Source organism: Perca flavescens, chromosome 5, assembly GCF_004354835.1.
Source record: "Perca flavescens isolate YP-PL-M2 chromosome 5, PFLA_1.0, whole genome shotgun sequence".
Lineage (NCBI taxonomy): Eukaryota > Metazoa > Chordata > Actinopteri > Perciformes > Percidae > Perca > Perca flavescens.
In genome coordinates, this window is record NC_041335.1 from 34788373 (window position 1) to 34808961 (window position 20589).

Genomic DNA, 20589 nt, shown 5'->3' on the forward strand with positions numbered 1-20589 from the left:
CAGAAACGATCAAAACAGTTCTGTCAATCAACTAATTGTTTAACAGGCTAATCATTTCAGATGTACGTGTGGGCCTATATATTGTTGGGTAGTTTAATGTATTATAAAACATAGTATTTTATAAACTACGTACATGTGTTTTGTGCGCAACAGTCTTCATTTGTAAAGTAACTAAAGCTGTCAGATTAATGTAGTGTAGTGTTAGTAAAACGTAGCGGAGTAGAAGTAGAAAGTGTCATGAAAAGAAAAGACTCAAGTAAAGTATAAGTACCTCAAATGTGTACTTAAAGGTGCCGTAGGTAGGATTGCGAAGATCGAGGAATCCAGGACTCCCCCCTTTCTGCTAAAGCCCAAAACGGTCTCCTAAGCCCCTCCCCCCACAAGGGAGAATGAATGTGTGTGCATGAGCAGTGATTGACGCATTGATTGCATGTATCGTGAGCTAAACCAGGTATCACTGTTACTGTGTTACGAGCCAAAGCATTAAGAGTTTGTTGAAGCAACCAGCTTAATAATAACTTAGATTAATATAGCACATATCATGAAACCCACGGACGCTTTACACAAGTAACATTACAGGGGGACAAGAGAAAAGAAAATAGTAGGCCAACACAAACACGGAGTAAAAGGAAAACGTCCACGCTAAATACGTAATTTGATGTTGGCTACTGGCGAACAACTACAATCGTGCATTGTAAAGTTATTTTATGAATAAAATAGTCATACCTGTGGGCCAAATCGGGGTCGGTTTTGAATCATTTACAATCCCGTAATTCTGTTGAAAGCCGGTGTGACTCACGTTATCGTTGTCTTTCACTTTCCCTTTTATCTTTTACTTGTTCTTCCTTTAATTTCCTTCTTTCCTGTGATGGTCCTGCCCCAGTATCAGCCATAACTACAACATATAATATAACAGTAAAATACAATTAGGCCTATATAAAGAAACCTACTTCTTTTTACCTTTGCTTTTCCTGTTTTACAAAGAAATCTGTGACCCATCAGAATGTGTTACTGTAGCGCCGTCTACCTCCCGCAAATCATTCTGTGACCTTGCAGGAAAAATCGGACCTGGGCAGATGCCTTACTAAAAACTATATAAAAATAGCGTTCTTTTCACTGTTAGTCTCGTTTGCTGTTACAGGTCCTTTAAGACCATTGTATGAAAAATGACAGAGCTTTAGAAACATTAAAAATAATTACATATAGTCACTTTAAGTAAATGTACTTAGTTACATTACACCACTGCTTCTCTTCCCTGTCTTCTGTCATTCTTTCTCACCCTTGCAGTATAAGTTATGAATGCATTTGTAAGATAGAGCGAGAACATCTAAGATTTCCCCCCCATTATTAAGTGTATATGTACTTGTGTTTGTTTCTAAGGATGACATCCCAGAGCTGGCAGAGAGTTTCCTGGTAAATATCACCAGTGTGCAGCTAATTCAAGGTTCAGCGGGAGCGGGGCAGCCCAGTGTGAAGAGGCCGGGTATGGAAGTAGCAGAGGTCACCATCCAGGAGAACGATGACCCTCGAGGCATTCTGCAGTTCAATGTTTCTAAGGTGAGCACGTGGCTCTGTGATATAGAGATGCAATCTTAAGGGTGATATAATAATTTATATATTTTTAATGCAGTTTGCAACCCTCTGTCTTGTAGAGAGCTTCATTTGAAAAAAACTTTCAACTGATGCAATAGTGACAAAAAACTAAACAGATATTTAACTTACAATAATATTAAACCCTAATCATAGGACATCACTGGAAGCGTGCTGGCATTTGAGATACCACCACCAAACAACATCCTCCTTCTGTCAGTTGTGCGACTCGCTGGTACAACTGGAAGACTGGTCATCTACTGGGAGGCTCAGCCAATCACTGCTGATCTTAACGATTTCAGCCCTACATCTGGGAACATCACCTTTCAGGATGGGCAGGTGAATGGATAAATTGTCCTTATTTGAAATAGGGCTGCATGATTTGAGGAATTATCTAATGGCGATTATTTTGACAGATATGATTCTTGATATTGGAGGGAATGATAATTTTTGTATCATTCTCATTTTCATTGAAAGATATTAAAATTAAGTACGCAGTCACGGAAGGCTTATATTATGTAGAAGCGCCAACAGTTTTGTTGTCATTACTTAGAATTGCTCATGAGGGTGGCAGAAATTACGCACTATACAGTAGCTATAACCTGCCTTTTATATTACATCAAGCCATGATGTGACACTGTCCACAGGTTATTGCATACAGCTTCCAGGGTGTTAGCTTGTGTTTTTGCCATCCTTATTTTTAGAAAGAAGCCACGATTGCCATCACCATCTCGGATGACAAACTGGTAGAGACTTCGGAGACGTTCAGAGTGAATTTACTGCGTGTGATTGGCGGTGCTCGACTGGGAGAAGAGACCTCTGTAACTATCAGCATTCCTCCCAACGACTCGCCTCTCGGACAATTTGGATTTCAGAAACTGGAGGTGAGTCTGAATGACTTACTGTGTACTTATGAGGACATTTTCTTCATCAACAGTTGAGTGGCGACCCTCATTTACATTGAAAGAAAGACAAAGAACAAAGACAAAGAGAGCAAAAACAAAAAGAAGACGAAAAAAAAAACAGTTATGTAAAGCAATTACAAGTAGATGAGGAGATACGTGATACTTTTTCTTGGAAGAAAGACGTTATCTGTCAGCTGCAGTGGGTAGAATGCAAAAAAAAACAGGATTTGAAAAAGAGTGAGACCTCTTTCTGCAGCTCTTCCATCTTTGTCGCACGGGCAATGCATGCAGAACAGCCAATAGGAGCTCTCTCTCTCTCTCTCTCTCTCTCTCTCTCTCTCTCTCTCTCTCTCTGAAATGACCTGTGATTGACCAAACTCTTCCGTGACGGCTAGATTTTCAAAAGCCCGAATACAGCAAAGAGGAGGTGTAGACATCTAGATTCTCTCATACCACTTGAATTACAATATGCTGAAAAACTGTTATGGAATTTTTGCCCCACAATGCCAAAAATAAACTACCTACCACAGCTTTGAAACAAACTTACCTAGCATATACATATACATACTAAACACCATCTGAAAGTGATCCGCAACTTATTCATAACTGCATATTCTACGTAGTAGGATTCGTTTTTTTTTTTATTTATTTTACTTTTTCAATATCACAAATAGTTATCTTACTCAATCCCCTCTTAGGTTGCTGTCAGCGAGCCAGAGTTTGTGGATGATCCTGCTGCTATGACAACACTAGCAGTGCTGCGCAGTCCGGGTGGCGAGGGGGCAGTGACATTGCTGTGGCAGCTGGAGGACCAGGCTAAAGATGACCTCTCACCTTTCAATGGAACTCTTGTCTTCAACGGGGTACAGTATAAAAGGGGTGGTGTTACGGTCCCACCACATATTATAATAATAATATTGAGAATTACTACGTTTTATTTCTTTTAAAGTGTTCATATTATGCTTTTTGGCTTTGTCCCTTTCCTTTATTGTGTTATATATATTTTTTGTGCACGTTATAGGTTTACAAAGTGAAAAAGCCCAAAGTCCACCCCAAAGGGACTTACCATCTCCAACTGAAAACACTGTTCACCAACTGCTCCAAACAGCTCTGTTGTAGTCCAGCCTTTACTTCAGAGACCAACGTGGTCACTTTGTAACACACGTTATAATGCTCGCCTAGCTGCTAGCGTGGAACGCCCTCATACTTTGCAACTGACAAGCTAGCAGTACTTACTGCGCATGTGCGACTCCCAACAAAGATGGAACAGAAGTGTGATGCCTCACTCTGTAGCTAAAACAGAGAGCTCAACACACAGGGTGAAAAGAGGAGCTGCAGCTATGTACAGTACAACAAAAATATGGTGTTTTCTGAAAATTAAACCATGTAAACCTATTCTGATATAACCTCTAAATACAATTATGAACCTGAAAATGATCATAATATGAGCACTTTAAAAAAAATGTTCCCTGGGTGCCTGGGTAGCTCACCTGGTAGAGCATGCACCCACATACAGAGGCTCAGTCCTTGATGCAGCGGCCACGGGTTTGGTTCCAACCTGCAGCCCTTTGCTTCATGTCATTCCCTCTCTCTCCCCTTTAATGTCTAAGCTGTCCTATGAAATAAAAGCCTACAAATGCCACACATGCACACAAAAAAATATTATGACTTGTCGGTTTTATTTTGCTGTTGCATGAAACACTTTGTAATGTGGCTTTTGAAGAATTGCTCTATCAATAAAGATTATTATTATAATATTATTTTTATTCATGAAGTCTGCTATGCTTTTCATACTTTCCAGACTGACTCTATGAAGACGTTTGTGATTAGAGCCCTCGCTGACACTGTACTGGAAGGTGATGAGCATTTCACCGTCAGGCTGTTTCCTGCTGGGAGTGGTGCTGTCATCGATCCCTTAAAAGGTCAGTATTTATGAGAAAAAAACTCCCACAACCAGTGCATCAGTTGATTGGAACAAATGTACAGTATTTACAGGATTGTCTTTCATTGATGCAATGATCATGTACCCTGGTCTCTCCATGTACCCCTCTAGGCATGGCCACCATCACTATCCAGGCAGACAAGGCCGCCTTGGGGATTATTGGAATACAAGAGTCCTCCAGAAATATCCTCATTGGAGAACCTCAGGGAGATTACAATGGGAGTGCGGTGGTCAGGTGAGATAAACATCAGACTGTATCCCTAACCTGGGACGACAAACAATTCAATTCATTTATTTATTGTATAAAATCATAACAAGAGTTATCTCAAGACACTTTACAGATAATCTAGGTCTAGACCACACTCTATAATTTACAAAGACCCAACAATTCCAGTAATTCCCCCAAGAGCAAGCATTTAGTGCGACAGTGGCGAAGAAAAACTCCCTTTTGGGTAGAAACCTGGGACAGACCCAGGCCCTTGGTAGGCGGTGTCTGACGGTGCCGGTTGGGGGTGTGATGAACAGTGGCAATAACAGTCACAATAAAGATAATGGACCCATGACCAGAAATAGTAGTTGTAGTAGTTCATGGTGTAGCAGGACGCTGCAGGGCGTTACAGGACGTAGCAGGGCACAGCGCATAGCAGAGCGTAGCAGAGAGAGCTTTACAGTAAATATCACTGCCTCCATTTAATAACATAGACTATAAAAAAAATAGTGGACATAGCAGCAGTGACGTCACCCATTGGTTTGTGGACCTTGTGACATTTGTCGTTTTGAACATAATGAATGTATTGTATTGAATAGAATGAATGTATAACGGTTTTGGCCATTTAAAATAAATAATTTACTAAATGAGCATCATGCTGTATTGAAGAAGACTAAGATCAAGGCCATATACTCATTATGAAAGTGTTTACTGAGGTAATAAATCAAGTGAGAAGTAGGCTCATTTTCTTATAGACTTCTTTTTGCAAGCAGTGGTCACCCCCTGCTGGAAATTAGATAGAATTTAAGGTACTTCAGCATTGGCTTCACTTTTTAGACCCGGAAGCTTCGTCCATTATTTTTTACAGTCCGTTTAATTGTCAAAAATGTAATTTGAAAATTCTTGTGTATATTTGTGTGTATCCCCCAGCCTTGTGCGAGGGCCAGGTGTGTTTGGAGAGATCCAGGTGTACTGGAACATCACTCCAGCTGTGGTCTCTGAGTTTGAAGCAATCTCTGGAACTGTGACAATGAGAGACAGACAGTCTGTTGCCACCATTATTCTGAAGGTACTGAATAACATAGTTTGTAGAGTTCACAGACAAATCCAGATATTGTATGAATCAATGCACTGCAAAATACACATATGCAGACCACAAATCCATAATAATAGTCTTCCTATGGGCTTTCCATAAAAAAATTGTCCCTGTCGTGTCTTTCATGATGGCAGGCCCTGGATGATGATCTTCCTGAAGAGCGCCGTGAGTACCAGCTTACTCTGACCTCCGCCACCTCTGGACTGGAAATCAGTCCCGTAGCCAAGCATGCCAAGATTATCATGGCAGCCAGCGACAACCCCTATGGCCTGTTTTCCTTCACCCAGAACCAGATCATGGCGTCAGAGGAGGAGGGAATGGTGAGCTCAACAAAATGTCAATGTCAATTTTATTTGTATAGCACCTTTCAAAAGTGCGATACATTTAAAACAGCATACACATTAAAACAAATCATGAATAGAAATAGGAATACACAACAAGACAATCAACAAAAACAAACGACATACACATGCGACCATTCAAATTCACACACACACACACACACACACACACACACACACACTCTGTATTAAACAAATGCGACGGCTATATGATGAAGGAGCCTCAACAAAGGAGGTTGTGTATGCAAACTATATCCACGACGTTCCACTTCCGGGATTGCTCCGGTGCCGGCAGAAATTCCGCCGGATGTCCCACTTTTCGGCCCGATGTCCGTCACTTTCCGCTTTCTTTGTGTTGGCATTCTAAACTCTGGTGGCTTTCTGAGGACTATGGTTAACTGCTCCTCAGATCTCTGCAGGGTAAATCCAGACAGCTAGCTAGACTATCTGTCCAATCTGAGTTTTCTGTTGCACGACTAAAACAACCTTTGAACGTACACGTTCCACCAAAACAAGTTCCTTCCAGAGGCTATTTTTCAGTGGCGCCGTGGCTCCGGCTGGCGCTTAGCACCGCCTAAGACGCTTGTGATTGGTTTGAAGAAATGCCAATAATCCAGAGCAAGTTTTTTCTCCCATCCTGGAATGTTGTGTGGACCAACCAGATCATCCTCCGCAACGCTGTGGAGGAAGATCTTGCAAACCTAACCCATATGAGTTTTTTTCTCTTTTACCGCCGCAGGTTAATGTGACAGTAAGTCGCTCCTTGGGCAGTCTGGGCAGTGTGTGGGTGACCTATCAGACCTCAGGCAACACTGCGCTCAGTGGAGTGGACTTTACTCCAGCTTCAGGACGACTACTCTTTACCCCAGGCCAGACTTCGCAAAAAGTCACATTGTATATCCAGGATGAAAGTCTTCCAGAGGGTCCGGAGATGTTCTTCCTCAACATCACTGGAGTGGAGCTAGTGAATGCCAGGTAAATATTTGTCTGTGCAGTGTTAAACACTGTCTGCGCGACACACGCGTCTCAGGCTCGGTTCAAGCCACGCCGAAAACACGTGCCTGCTAGAAATGGAACCGACACCTATTTTTCACGCGACGTGCAAGCGTGTTGGAAGCGTTTCCAGGCAAAATAGAATAGGAAAAGATGTTTATATGTCGTTTAGACACAAATACATATTAATAAATGACATGTTGATGTTTGAAAGTCTCTACGTTTTGATAAAAATGCAGATATATATGTAATAAAAACATTGCACCTGTCAGTACAGAACGGAATATTCTGTAGCCTATTTTGCCGTCGGTACTGCCGACGTTGTCTTTGTTGTAATCAAATCAGTATATATTTATGTTTAACATGGTATTTCATTTTATCAATGGGAAACATCCATGTGTCCAGACAAGGCTAGCAGCAGCAGCGCCGCGTCAGACACATTTCTGGTGTGTAAAGACAGTAAAATCCATGCAGCCGCCACGTGGCTGACACGCAACAGAAACGCCACGCTCACGCCAATGCTCACGCCAGTGCTCACGCCAATGCTCACGCCAGTGCTCACGCCAATGCTCACGCCAGTGCTCACGCCAATGCTCACGCCAGTGCTCACGCCAATGTTCACGCCACGCAGGCAGTATGTAACCGGCCTAATACTCAAGTAGCATTAAGTGCAGTTATGGCTTTTGGATAACAACTGAACCTGAGTCTTTTTGTCCGTGTTTTAATTGTCCTGAAACGTCTGCCCGAGTGCAGTAGTTCAGACAAATACAAAGTAATTTAATAAATTGGAGTAGATTAACAAGTTTTGTTGGTTGGAATGTGTATAATAGCTTTAACTGGTGGCGAGTTATTGTTCAAAAAAAGGATGTAGCAATAGAGGCTGGAGGGTAATAGACCTTTTTCACGGCAGACATGTTGACATGTCATAGTAGGAAAAGCACAGGTGTATTCAAACCATTAATGATGGCTGCATTCCACTTAGGAGAGGCCCTGGTATTGTACATGCTGACTCACTGAAATAGCTTCCTGGGACACTTGATGGAACTGAGCCATCCTTAAGGTTATCAATGTCAGCTGTGCTTTTCCTACTATGACAAGTCAAAATGTCTGCTGTGAAAAAGGTCCATAGTCATTCATAAAACAGGCATCGCAGAGGCTTCATTTAGTCAAACTACTGTGTTGATGGTTCATTCTGCGTCTCCCTCTGGTGGTCAGTGCTGTGGACTACGCCGTGAGGGAGTCGGGTCTCCGGCTGGACCAGCCTCCAGCTGTGGGCAACATCTCTTCTCTTGCTGTGGTCATACTGAAGAATGACAATGCTGAGGGTATCCTGGAGTTCAGGCAGGATTATGTCAACATTACAGGTAAGATTAGTCAAAACTAAAGAGCAATTTAAAATATATTTTGTGAAACGTGAATTGTTCAAGCAGGGTCAAACACACAAATAGAATTAGAAACAGACACCATTTGATATAAAGATGTTAAAAGATCAATCAGTCAATATTTATCATAACCCTTTGCGGAGGCCAGCAGGCATCCAAAATGCTTTAAATCAAGGAACAAGAATAAAACATTACATACAGTAAAATCAGATAAAAAAGGATAAATATAACATACAGTCAAATCTGAAAAGGTTACACAAAAACAGGAGGAAGACGTTTGTACCTCAACCTGGTTGTTTGGATGGCCGCAATGACTTGTTGTGATCGCAAAGGGCTAAAATCTGATGATTTACTATATGTAAAATCTTCTTTCTTTCTCACAGTTGAAGAGCATGTGGGTACTGTGTTGATCCCAGTGGTGAGGAGGGTGGGCTCCTATGGACTGGTCTCAGCTCAGTTCACTTCCAGAGGCCTGAGTGCAACCCCTGCCCTCGACTACATCCTGAACAATGGCTCCGTGACGTTTGTCCATGGCCAGAATACCAGCTACATCAATGTCACTATTATAGATGACCTGGACAGGTGAGAGAAGACATTAAAAAAAGAATTGAAATAAATGTCAAATCCCTAAAATGTTTATATTTTATATTTCTGGGCCAGCTACATCAATGTACTGAATCTTAACTTGGAAAGCACAAGTTTAATTGTAGAGAAAAAAGTAGCAGATAAATCATCAGGAACTCAGCACACAATTCAAAAGCTTAAAACATGCAAGACTATAATGAGTGAAGACATTATTTGATTCTGTTTTTTAATACTTTATTTTTAGATTCTTTTTTAACAATTAACAAATTATGGAACACAAAACAGCAAAGATACCCCATTCCCTTGCCTCAGAATAATAATAATAATAATAATAATAATAATAATAATAATAATAATATTAAATATATAAAACAAATAATAAAAATAAATAGATATTTTATTATTTTTTTTAAATAAACAAAATGATAATTAATAAAAAACAAAAAAAATAAGAAGTTAGTGCATAGACTGATGATGATGATGATGATAGACTAAACAACAACAACAGACTGACCATACCTAGAGGTTGGCATGGTTTTATGTCGGTAAGCCTAATTGCTGGTTTGATTTGCCTTGAGAGATGATTTTATGGAAAGTACCCCATTCCAATCTCTAGGTATGATGAAGGGTATGTGATGATGTGGGGCTATTTTAATTCCAAAGGCCAAAAACAATCTGCCTGCTTCTATGGGAATTTAACATAGGGGTGTACTTACTTATGCCCCCTGTATTTTAAGGAAGAACATTTATCTATTTACTATACATTATGCATTCACAAAGAAAATTGGTGTCCTTAAAGGTTGGATTTTTCCTAATTATTTTAATTAAGGCATTAAGATCAATTTCCCAAATAAACTTATGAGCACCACTGTACCTACATACTTTAGATAAGGCTGCCCCAATTTCTAGAAAGGTGTTGTCTCTTCTTCTTCTTTCATTCCAACACTGAAATGATCCCCCCCAGTGAATCTGCAGAGATATTTGAGGTCCTGCTGGTTGGAGCTACAGGGGGAGCAATTCTAGGCTCTCCAAAAGTGGCTCGGGTAACCATCGCCAAGAGTGACTCTCCAAGTGGAGTGGTCCGTTTCCTCAACGAGAGCCTAATCGCTGTGGTCAATCCTAACTCCACTCTCAAACTCAGCCTTGTTTTGGAGAGAGCAGGAGGCCTGGTGGGCAATGCAACGGTATGAGCAACAAAAGAAAAAGACATCACTTCAGTTCTCTCAGCAATGGTTGCTTGCAGTTTACTCTAAGATGCTTTTTCTTCACGGGCATCAACTAATTCCAACTGGTTTTACCTTTGGACAGGTTGCTTGGATCATCCGTGGCCCTAACAGCAGAGAGCTCCTTCCTCCATCCAATACAGACATTAGAGAGCCTGTGAACGGCTCCTTCTTCTTCAGAGATGGAGAGGAAAGTACACGCAACATAGAGCTGCGGATTCTCCCCCACGGGGAAGTGGAGGTGGAAGAGACGTTTGTCATAGAGCTCAGCGTTGTGTCTGGAGAGGTGGATGTCGATCCTCAGGCTGGGGCCATAACGCTAAAGGTACTTCATTTTATAATGCCTACAAGGTTGATTTCACCATCATAAATCAGTTAAGATTGTCGACGAAGTATTGCCAGCACTTTTTTTCTGAAAGAAAATCTAATGGGATGTAATCCTTATGGTACGTGTCCATATAGGCGTTGTTTTCACGGAGGGGATCGCCCTGCTTCTCAGCATTGCAAGCTAGTGGGCTCGCCACCAGCGGTTATCAGTTTCTTTTCACTGACCACTGACAAGCAAAGAAAACATGCTACAGCCTCATATGGCATGATGGCTGCACCTGATTGGACAAACGCGTCACATGAGACTGTCTGCTCCCGGATTTCAAAACGGGCCATAATGGCGGCTCGTTTGGAATACAATCTCTTATTTTACGAAAATAGTTCACTAAAACGTGTTTTAAAAAATATTTTAAGCGAGAAATAGGCCGTGCAGTTGCTGAATCGGTCTTCATTTCAGATCAACAGCGGTCAGTTTGAAAGATTTTCGTCAGCTGTTGAGCGGCGTCGAGCCGAGCCGGCCGCTCCTCATTTGCATGAAGTTGCCTGGATTCAACTTTGTGCAAATGTGGAGCGGCGACTCGACGCCCCGCTTCTCCAAAGTTCCCGCAGTGCCACCAGAATGCATTGCAAGGCGGCTCCCATAGAAATGAATGGGAAAGGTGAAAGTGATGCTGACACTGGACACGTACCAACCAGAACACTTCTCACCCCTATTCTATCCTAATGTGTTTTTCCCTCGCAGATAGAGAAGTTTGGTGACCCAAATGGTATAGTCCAGTTTACTGAGGATGCTCTCCGAGAGCGCGTCTACAATGAATCCACAGAAGCAGAGGGCCCCTTCAACATTTCCCTGTTCATTACACGCAGAGAGGGTGTCATGGGTAACATCACGGTAAGATTACATCAATATACATTAATTCTATCAATCCTATCCAATATCAGTGCTCAAATTAGCTGGATTTAGTTCTTTGTGGCCACTGTTAAAAGTGGAAACACAACCCTACATTCTCTCAAACCAGGTGCATTGGCAGATACAGAGTGACTCAGATATAGCAGGGGACTTCTTAGCCTTAGCTGGCTCCGTGATGATCCTGGAAGGCCAAAGGGAGGCGGAAATTGTCCTCCGCCTGATGCCTGACACAGTACCAGAGCTGGAGGAGCTCTACGTTGTCCAGCTCAAGGCTGTGGAGGGCGGCGCTACTCTGGATGCCAACCCAAACCTCATCAGGACGCGCATCAGGTTGGTCACGACGGTTCTGTAATATCAAAAACATATACTGACTTTCAGGTATAAAGTCTAAAACTGAATTAACTTGAAATAAATCTTCCTTTCTGATCCTTAGGGTGCGTGCTAACGATGAGCCGCATGGTGTCTTTTCCATGAACCCAAAACAGCAGTTGATTCTGGTAGTAAGATCAGAGTCTGAGTTCACCAGAGCTCTGGTTTTGAATGTGACACGGCTTGCCGGTCTGTTCGGCAATACTAGTGTGGGCTATAGGATCAGCGGAGGGATAGATGAAGTGATGGACATCGAGGTGATACTGGGAGGACAAGCTAAAGGACGGCTGTTCTTTAGAGAGGAACAGAGCTTCAGTTCTATCACTGTGCCCATCAGCAGTCAGGTAAGAGATGATTATGCTTGTGCAGCAAATTAAGACTTTAATTGTAATGGTTACAGAGAAACCTTTTTTTAAATGCTATAGTTTATGTTGTTTTTTAGCACCAGTTTAACACTTGTTTTCCTGCTTTTCTCTCTCTAGGTGTTTTTGACAGTGGGTGAGAGCTTCACGGCAGAGCTGACTGATGTCAGACTAGTCAGTCCTATCCTCGGCCCTCCGCCTCGCCTCCTTCCTGAGGCTAACGTCGCTGTGATGACTGTGCCCGAGGAAGCTGCCAGCTCAGAGGTGATTTGTGGTGTTGGGTGTTTTTGTTTGTCGATATATGGTGTCGCCTCTGCAGGGCACTCACGATGCGAGACTTGCTACCTTGTTGCACAAAGACATTTCACTTGGTAGAAATCCTCTGGTTCCAGCTAGTTTCTTCCCTCCTCTATGGCAGTAAACTGAATATCTTTGAGTTGTAGACAAAACAAGACATAATTGAGGATGTCATCTTGGGCTTTGGGAAACCCTTGATTGACATTTTTCACAATTTTCTGACATTTTGTAGACCAGACAATTTGTTTTATTGAGAAAATAATCAACAGATGATTTGACGATGAAAAGTTGTGTGTTTCTTCTGGTGCTATATACTCACTGTGTCACTTCTATGCTGATTAATAAACACCCAGTTGTTTAATTAACTCTCGGCCACCAGAACAAACTAAGACCTATCACACCCTATGTCTCTGGAGTCTCTTGCCTCTCACTTCAATGTCTTTTAAACTTAATATAACCGCTATAACAGTTAGTGAGGAGTCTTTGACTGCTATGTTAGCACTCACCTGTTTCTTGTCAAGACATTTGAAAGGTCCATGTAACACTCATTTAGCTTGCTGTTTCATGACAAACTTTATTACGCAACACAAAAAAAGACACTTTATAACATAACAATGAACATCATAATATTATGCCATACTAATATGTTTTACACCCCTCTTTATAGCCTTGCTGTAAGAGACAGCAGTAAACATTAAGCATTTTAAATGTATTAATTTACTAAGTTTAATGGTAAAGGAGGCAACAATATAACAGCATTATTAACTGTCTTTTCTCACATACGTTGTGCAGGTTGGCTTTGCCTCCCTGGCTCTGCAGGTTTCAAGTATTGAAACAGGAACATGTGAAGCAAAGGTGACACGAAAGGGGCTGTTTGGGGACATCACGGTGCAGTGGAAAGCTGGGTATCCTTCAGGACAGGCTCCACCGGGGCTCAGACTGGGAGCTATCACCCCAAGCTCAGGTAAAACACCCAGGGAGGGAATGATCTCTGAAAAACTGAATTATAGCCGTGTAGACTCACACATTGTCTCAAACGCCTTGCATTATTAAGTATTATTTAACAATCAGTTGTTTAATACTTAATTTTGTGCATATTTTAAATGTCGAACAGTGTGCTGTACGACTTTCCATTTGATTAATCATGAATACAAATGTAGTTATATATGGACGGCAGTGAACCGATCTGAGCTTTTTATCTCTAAAAGGAGGAACTATCCTCAAATAATATAAGAATATATACTCTGTAGACCACAGACTTGCAATCTGGTGTTCAGGCTGATACCAAACACCAGCATGGACTAATGACAGCCTGCATTCTTAATGTTGGCAACGTGCTCCTTTCCTCATATTCAGGCTCACTGACCCTGGCCCATGGAGAGAAGACGAAAGCCATATCTCTGACAGCGGTCGCTGATCCATCTGAGCCGGCTTCCTATGCTATACACCTCACTGCTGCTCCCTCCAGCACTTCTGCAGCCAGTCCGGTCAAGCTCAGGTAATGGTTTCACAGCGGTCTGAAGTTGTGGTAGAGTAGATACATGTTAACTTGGAAAGCTGCTGCATGTTCCAGTAATTAGTTAGAGAGGGGGAGCATAGCATTTAGGTGGATTTTTATTCTACAGATCATCTGTGTTCATTATGCTCCCATTTTTAGTATGTACTCCTCCTTCGATTTCCTTTGCTCATTATTCCCACACCAGAGGAGGTGCTAAGCTCTGGACGCAGCGACGGCGGCTCTGCTAAATAGTCTCAGGAAGGAACTTGTTTTGGTGAAAACTCCTCATACAATATTAAATGAAGTTAACTGTTCCCACAATACAGTAACGTGAGCTATTTAAATTAGCTGGATACATGGTTAGACCTCATTTGCTCTTAGTGTTTTACCGTGTCTACCTCATCCACAGCAATCCAACCAATCGGTCCCAAAACATCCCAGTTAGAGAGTAAATACCGTAAACATATTCTTTTTAAATCTTTACAATCATTCCCCGAAAGAACCAAGCAGGCCTGCCTCTAAATATTCGTCAAAACTTGCAATTTTTTAGCATGTAGCTTGGTAGCTCGAAGGCGCGCGAACACGCCAAATGTCAGGCGTTATCCTAGAAATGTTCTTCCGTTGATCCAGACTAAAATACAATTCACATATTTGTCTACTGTATTTAAATCTAGCCTCACTGTGATGTCTGTCTCCCTGCACAGGTCAGGATTTACTGTGGCAGAAGTGGAGCCATTGGGAATCTACCAGTTTGCCTCTGATTCTCGCCAGCTGGTCATTGCAGAGGACATCCAGACTATTACACTTTATGTTCAGAGACTCTACGGTTCTCGTAGCAACAGCACCCGCCTGGCCTATACAACAGTAGCAGGCAGCGCAGCAGCAGGAGAGGACTTTATTGCAGTGCCAGACGGCCATTTAATCTTTGACTCGCCTCGCCAAACCAACGCCTCCTTCCGCCTTTCAATTCTCGACGACTCGCTTTCAGAGGCCGATGAGTACTTTCACGTCAACCTTACAGATGTTCAAGTCCTTGCTCCAGACTTAGCTTGGGCAGATACCTCTCCTCGCCTCAACCGTCGGCACAGTGTGGCCGCTGTCACCATCCTAGCTAGCGATGTGACTGGAGGAGTGCTGAGTATTGGGCCCGGACTGGTCCAGATACCTGAAGACAGGGATGAGGAGAGCCAACAGGAGCGGCGGGTGGTTCTGAGGGTGCGCAGGTCCGACAGTGTTGTTGGGGCTGTGAGGGTTCGGGTCCAAGCATACGGAGGTGGGTGTTTGTTTTGTATCACTTTTTTAAAGCTATAGTGCGCAACAATTTTTTATTAATGAACGTCCGTTACGTTCATGCCTTAGCTAAATAAGTTGAAAAAAAAGCCTATCTACATATCATATATATATATATATATATATATATATATATATAGTAAGCATATCAGCTCCACAGAATTCTCTCCAGATTGTGGCCGGTTAGCTCAGTTGATAGAGCAGCCGCACATATGCGGTGGGTTCCAATTGCGCTCCATTGTGGTATATTATATTGTAATTTACTGAGATGTTTACAGTTTTTGCTTTAACTTGCGTTGTGCTCTGCACTTTTATCCAGATGGAAGTACCACACCTCTCCCCTTCACTCCGGACCCTGTTGGGACCCTTGCAAAGGAGGACCACGACTTCCGCTTAGAGTCCACCATAGTGTCCCTTCAGGCTGGTCAGAACGAGACAGAGGTTGTCCTCCACATCCTGGATGACTCCGAGCCAGAAGGACAGGAAGTATTCTTCATTTACCTCAGTGATCCAGAGGGAGGAGCGCAAATCACAGACAGACCGTACCAGGGCTTTGGAGTTTATGCCAAGATCACTATTCTTGGTAAAATGATCATAAAAAATATCTTTGTTTGTTGTTGTTTCAATCCGCTATAGATTGACAATCTATTACTGTTTCGGCTTGCAGTGTGTTCTAGCAAATAAAAGGGATGCAACATATTTATTTATTGGTATGAATGGTAGGGATGCACCGAATCCAGAATTTTGGGGTTCGGCCGAATACCGAATCCACTGGTTAAGATTCTGCCGAATCCGAAACCAAATACCAAATTCTACTCCTATCCTCAGTCCATTAACACAGTAAACACATTAGTGAAGTAAACAACGTCCACAGCAGTGTATTTTTCATTTTATTTTATTTTAACTATCCTTCCTTTGCCGTACCTGAAGTTGCTACATTTTGGCTGCTGTCTGTAGATTCCTTCATGCACAACTCGTGTTGTTTCAGATGTTTCATGCGCAAATGTTTTAACAGCGGCGATGTTGTGTATTGTTTAGGGTACTCGCCAACACGAGACAAATCGGCATTGCAGATTGAACATGTAGCTTGACTTGAATTGCCTTCTCTTGACTGAAAGTACTGCCAAACACTTTTTCTGCTCACGAGTTCCATTTTCACTTTCTCCCAGCCTACTGCATTGAACGCTCCACCTACGTAAACACCTTCCTGTAATCAAAGGCAGCGTCATTACGTCCAGCATAGTGCGCATAATGCAATCGTAGGGTTCGGTTTGGTGGAAAAAAATTCTAAGGTTCAGCAGAAACTGAACCCCGTCAAAAAGCCCAATATTCAGCCGAAGCCGAATCCTGGATTCGGTGCATCCCCGGTGAATGGGATTCTTTCGTCTTCTGTTTATAGCTCCAGACTAACCCTAAATGTGTCTTTCGGGTCTAATCAAATGGACCCACAGATGTGTTTGTTTTCTCAATGAGTGATTCACTGTTCTTCTCCGGTTTCACTAATGCCATTTGTTTTGCATTTAGTCACTGTTACATTAGTCTCCAGCTGCTAGTTTGGTCCTCACGTCTCACATAATCACTAGACTGGGCAGATTATTTGATCACCTTGCATGTATGATTGATAACAAAATGTAATGTGTGAGGTTATGAGGAAATTAATTTGTACTCCATCTCTGTTTTTTCTCTGTTTCTGTTATGTTCTCTCTATCCTTCTCTCTATCCACACCAGGGAGTGACTTCCATAATGGCATTATAGGGTTTAGTCTTAATTCTCTAATGGGTCAAGTCCTGGATGAGGATTCAGAGAACAAAACTGCCCTTCTCTACGTGCAGAGACAGGAAAACAGGTAATCAAACACACCATCCATCCATCCATCCATCTTCGTCCGCTTATCCGGTGTCGGGTCGCGGGGGGAGCAGCTCCAGCAGGGGACCCCAAACTTCCCTTTCCCGAGCAACATTAACCAGCTCCGACTGGGGGATCCCGAGGTTTCCCAGGCCAGGTTGGAGATATAATCCCTCCACCTAGTCCTGGGTCTTCCCCGAGGCCTCCTCCCAGCTGGACGTGCCTGGAACACCTCCCTAGGGAGGCGCCCAGGGGGCATCCTTACCAGATGCCCGAACCACCTCAACTGGCTCCTTTCGACGCAAAGGAGCAGCGGCTCTACTCCGAGCTCCTCACGGATGACTGAGCTTCTCACCCTATCTCTAAGGGAGACGCCAGCCACCCTCCTGAGGAAACCCATTTCGCCGCTTGTACCCTGGATCTCGTTCTTTCGGTCATGACCCAGCCTTCATGACCATAAGTGAGGGTAGGAACGAAAACTGACCGGTAGATCGAGAGCTTTGCCTTCTGGCTCAGCTCTCTTTTCGTCACAACGGTGCGATAGATTAAATGCAATACCGCACCCGCTGCGCCCGATTCTCCGACCAATCTCCCGCTCCATTGTCCCTCACTCGCGAACAAAACCCCAAGGTACTTGAACTCCTTCACTTGGGGTAAGGACTCATTCCCTACCTGGAGAAGGCATTCCATCGGTTTCCTGCTGAGAACCATGGCCTCCGATTTAGAGGTGCTGATCCTCATCCCAACCGCTTCACACTCGGTTGCGAACCGATCCAGTGAGTGCTGAAGGTCGCAGGCCGATGATGCCATCAGGACCACATCATCTGCAAAGAGCAGCGATGAGATCCCCAGCCCACCAAACTGCAACCCCTCCCCACCCCGACTACGCCTCGATATCCTGTCCATAAATATTACAAACAGGATTGGTGACAAAGCGCAGCCCTGGCGGAGGCCAACCCTCACCTGAAACGAGTCCGACTTACTACCGAGAACCCGGACACAGCTCTCACTTTGGTCATACAGAGATTGGATGGCCCTGAGTAGAGACCCCCTCACCCCATACTCCCGCAGCACCTCCCACAGTATCTCCCGGGGACCCGGTCATACGCCTTCTCCAAATCCACAAAACACATGTAGACCGGTTGGGCATACTCCCAGGCTCCCTCCAGGATCCTCGCGAGAGTGAAGAGCTGGTCCGTTGTTCCACGACCAGGACGGAATCCGCATTGTTCCTCCTCAACCCGAGGTTCGACTATCGGCCGAACCCTCCTTTCCAGCACCTTGGAGTAGACTTTACCAGGGAGGCTGAGAAGTGTGATACCCCTATAATTGGCACACACCCTCTGGTCCCCTTTTAAAAAGGGGAACCACCACCCCAGTCTGCCACTCCTTTGGCACCGTCCCAGACTTCCACGCAATGTTGAAGAGTCGTGTCAACCAGGACAGCCCCTCCACACCCAGAGCCTTGAGCATTTCTGGACGGATCTCATCAATCCCCGGGCTTTGCCACTGTGTAGTTGTTTGACTACATCAGTGACTTCCGCCTGGGAAATCGACGACAATCCCCGTTATCCTCCAGCTCTGCCTCTAACATAGAGGGCGATTAGTCGGATTCAGGAGTTCCTCAAAGTGCTCCTTCCACCGCCCCTATTACCTCCTCAGTTGAGGTCAACAGTGTCCCATCCTTACTGTACACAGCTTGGATGGTTCCCCTTCCCCCTCCTGAGGTGGCGAACAGTTTTCCAGAAGCACTTTGGTGCCGACCGAAAGTCCTTCTCCATGTCTTCTCCAAACTTCTCCCACACCCGCTGCTTTGCCTCTTTCACGGCAGAGGCTGCAGCCCTTCGGGCCCTTCGGTACCCTGCAACTGCCTCCGAGTCCTCCGGGATAACATATCCCGGAAAGACTCCTTCTTCAGTCGGACGGCTTCCCTGACCACCGGTGTCCACCACGGTGTTCGTGGGTTACCGCCCCTTGAGGCACCTAAGACCCTAAGACCACAGCTCCTCGCCGCAGCTTCAGCAATGGAAACTTTGAACATTGTCCACTCGGGTTCAATGCCCCCAGCCTCCACAGGGATGCACGAAAAGCTCCGCCCGGAGGTGTGAGTTGAAAGTCTGTCGGACAGGGGCCTCCTCCAGACGTTCCCAATTTACCCGCACTACACGTTTGGGCTTACCAGGTCTGTCCAGAGTCTTCCCCACCCCTGACCCAACTCACCACCAGATGGTGATCGGTTGACAGCTCTGCCCCTCTCTTCACCCGAGTGTCCAAAACATACGGCCTCAGATCAGATGAAACGATTATGAAATCGATCATTGACCTTGGCCTAGGGTGATCTGGTACCAGGTACACTTATGAGCATCCCTATGTTCGAACATGGTGTTCGTTATAGACAATCCATGACTAGCACAGAAGTCCAACAACAAACAACCACTCTGGTTTAGATCAGGGAGGCCGTTCCTCCCAATCACGCCTCTCCAGGTGTCTCCATCATTGCCCACGTGTGCGTTGAAGTCCCCCAGCAGAACAATGGAGTCCCCCACTGGAGCCCCATACAGGACTCCAGTCAAGGTCTCCAAGAAGGCCGAATACTCCGAACTCCTGTTTGGTGCATATGCACAAACAACAGTCAGAGTTTTCCCCCACAACCCCCGCAGGCGAGGGAGGCGACCCCTCGTCCACGGGGTAAACTCCAACACAGCGCGCTCAGCCGGGGCTTGTGAGTATCCCCACACCCGCCCGGCGCCTCACACCCTGGGCAACTCCGGAGAAGAAAAGAGTCCAACCCCTATCCAGGAGCATGGTTCCAGAACCGAGACTGTGCGTAGAGGTAAGCCCCACCAGATCTAACCGGTAGCGCTCCACCTCCCGCACCAGTTCCGGCTCCTTCCCCCACAGAGAGGTGACGTTCCACGTCCCCAGAGCCAGCGTCTGCCGCCCGGGTCTGGTCCGTCGAGGCCCCTGACCTTCACTGCCACCCATGTGGCATCGCACCCGACCCCAACGGTTCCTCCCACAGGTGGTGGGCCCATGGGCTGGAGAGATGGGAGCCACGTAGCTTGTTCGGGCTGTGCCCGGCCGGGCTCCATGGCAAACCCGGCCACCAGGCGCTCGCCCGGCGAGCCCGCCCGTCTGGGCCTGGCTCCAGGCGGGGCCCCGGGCTTCCTCCGGGCAGGGTCACTCCATCTCTACCTTGCTTCTTCATTGGGGTTTTTGAACCATTCTTTGTCTGGCCCCTCACCTGAGACCACTTTGCCTTGGGAGACCCTACCAGGAGCACAAAGCTCCAGACAACACAGCCCTCAGGTTCACAGAGACACACAAACCTCTCCACCACGATAAGGTGATGGTTCACGGAGAAGCAAACACACGTTTTTTATTTTTATTTTTTTAACTTTTGGTTAAAAGTTGAGAAATAAAAC

At 44.6% G+C, this 20589-nt stretch overlaps 1 protein-coding gene across 1 annotated transcript in view; it reads left to right on the plus strand.

Moving 5' to 3' along the window:
* adgrv1 (adhesion G protein-coupled receptor V1) overlaps positions 1–20589 on the plus strand; it is a 172231-nt gene that overhangs the window by 76254 nt on the left and 75388 nt on the right. Inside the window, exons 59-80 of the mRNA XM_028577354.1 lie at positions 1381–1557; positions 1747–1929; positions 2295–2474; positions 3194–3358; positions 4297–4417; positions 4549–4672; positions 5576–5714; positions 5876–6061; positions 6822–7057; positions 8291–8439; positions 8841–9039; positions 10007–10226; positions 10351–10590; positions 11335–11484; positions 11612–11832; positions 11936–12215; positions 12354–12497; positions 13323–13494; positions 13887–14028; positions 14733–15301; positions 15638–15901; positions 17048–17165. Coding sequence (XP_028433155.1) covers positions 1381–1557; positions 1747–1929; positions 2295–2474; positions 3194–3358; positions 4297–4417; positions 4549–4672; positions 5576–5714; positions 5876–6061; positions 6822–7057; positions 8291–8439; positions 8841–9039; positions 10007–10226; positions 10351–10590; positions 11335–11484; positions 11612–11832; positions 11936–12215; positions 12354–12497; positions 13323–13494; positions 13887–14028; positions 14733–15301; positions 15638–15901; positions 17048–17165 — 4379 coding nt within the window. The remainder of the gene's footprint in view (positions 1–1380; positions 1558–1746; positions 1930–2294; positions 2475–3193; positions 3359–4296; positions 4418–4548; positions 4673–5575; positions 5715–5875; positions 6062–6821; positions 7058–8290; positions 8440–8840; positions 9040–10006; positions 10227–10350; positions 10591–11334; positions 11485–11611; positions 11833–11935; positions 12216–12353; positions 12498–13322; positions 13495–13886; positions 14029–14732; positions 15302–15637; positions 15902–17047; positions 17166–20589) is intronic.